The following is a 1442-nucleotide window of genomic DNA, read 5'->3' as shown; positions in this document are numbered from 1 at the left end:
CGCCACCACCATCGCCGCCGCCTCCGATCGCCCCGCAGCCGTCACCGCCGCCACCCTCGCCGCCTCCACTGCCACCACCAGCGCCGCCAGCGAACCCGTCGCCACCCTCACCCCCGCCCCCATCGCCACCACCGCCCATAACGCCACTTCCGTCGCCACCCCCGCCGTCTCCGCCACCGCTACCCCCGCCTGCACCACCACCCCCAGGGCTGCCTCCCATATCTCCGTTGCCCCAATATGCCCGGCCAATGCAGCGCGCTCGCCCTCGCTTGTTTGCCGGCAATGGGCTAGTATACGACGACGATTCGCGATGACAATCGCGATGACAACTTATAATTACGGCGCGCTCATAAATCTGTGCTCCCTTCCTCTTCCCTCTCTCTCTCTCCCCTCTCCCTCACTCCCTCTTCTGTCGTGAAAGGCGTACTCCGCGCCCGTTTGCTCCCCCGGGGCTATATTTTTTGAGGAAGTTGGGATGTATGTTTTTATACGATAATCGTTATATGAGACTTCTTTTTTCTTTCCTTGGACTTCTGAGACAAATAAGCACCTTACTGACAGTAATAATACCTCCCCCTCTCTGTGTGTCACCGCGGCTTACTCTATCTTAGGTGGTCTCGGTCTCACGTGAGCTGCTGCAGGCGCGGGCACGAGCGCGTGCGCTCACCGAGGAGCTCGACAACCAGATGAACGTGCACCGATGGCGCGAGCTCGAGGGCACCGACCCACACACCTATAGCCTGATTAAGCGGACGCATGCATTGCAAAAGCAGCTGCTCCGGCGGACGGAGGAGGTTGCGCAGCGGGACCAGCTGATCCAACAAAAGGAGAGGCTCTATGTGGAGCTCAAGGCCATCCTTGCCAGGCAGCCGGGTCCGGAGGTGGCGGAGCAGCTCAAGGCGTACCAGGAGAATCTGGCGGAGAAGCAGAAGCAGCTAAAGTCGATGGCGGCCGAGCTGCACTCGAACCGACAACAGGTCACCACGATGAAGGCAGAGCAGGAGTCGCTACTGCGCGGGCTGTCACAGCTCAAACGCGGATACTTCGCCAAGCAGCAGCGGGCGTCCGATGCGAGGGCGGAGACCGCCGGAGGGGAGGAGGGAGACGAATTGTCCGTGCTCGAACGGGGAGAGCGTGGCCGATAATTAGCACCGGGTATAGGTTTTGGACGCTGCACGGCTGTTCGCGCGGGCGTTGATCGAATCCCTTGTGCGACAAATCACGACTCCCACCGAGCCGCGCCGCGCTGCGCGCGCGCGCGGCTCACTCGCTACCACCGACACCCGTGCGTGTCTCACTAGTTTTGGGATAAGGTAAGGAGGGTAGAGCGTAAGGTAAAAACTTCTCTCCCTATACCACGCGCGCACACACAAGCGACAAGGTGGTGGGGCAAGGGGCGGCTTCCCTCGCATCTCGCAACTCCACGTCTAGACGACAGGAGC

The 1442-nt window shown here is 61.2% G+C and overlaps 1 protein-coding gene across 1 annotated transcript; it reads left to right on the top strand.

Annotated features, from left to right (window-relative positions):
• Window positions 1-475: 475 nt before the first annotated feature.
• EMIHUDRAFT_257663 (hypothetical protein) lies at window positions 476-1145 on the top strand (the record flags this gene model as incomplete). The annotated part of the gene is made up of 2 exons (XM_005762954.1): window positions 476-481; window positions 612-1145. 2 exons carry the CDS (start codon window positions 476-478, stop codon window positions 1143-1145), a joined length of 540 nt encoding a protein of 179 aa, XP_005763011.1.
• Window positions 1146-1442: the final 297 nt, after the last annotated feature.

Source organism: Emiliania huxleyi (genome assembly GCF_000372725.1).
Source record: "Emiliania huxleyi CCMP1516 unplaced genomic scaffold EMIHUscaffold_6520, whole genome shotgun sequence".
NCBI lineage: Eukaryota > Haptophyta > Isochrysidales > Noelaerhabdaceae > Emiliania > Emiliania huxleyi.
This window is presented reverse-complemented; position numbering and strand designations above follow the sequence as displayed.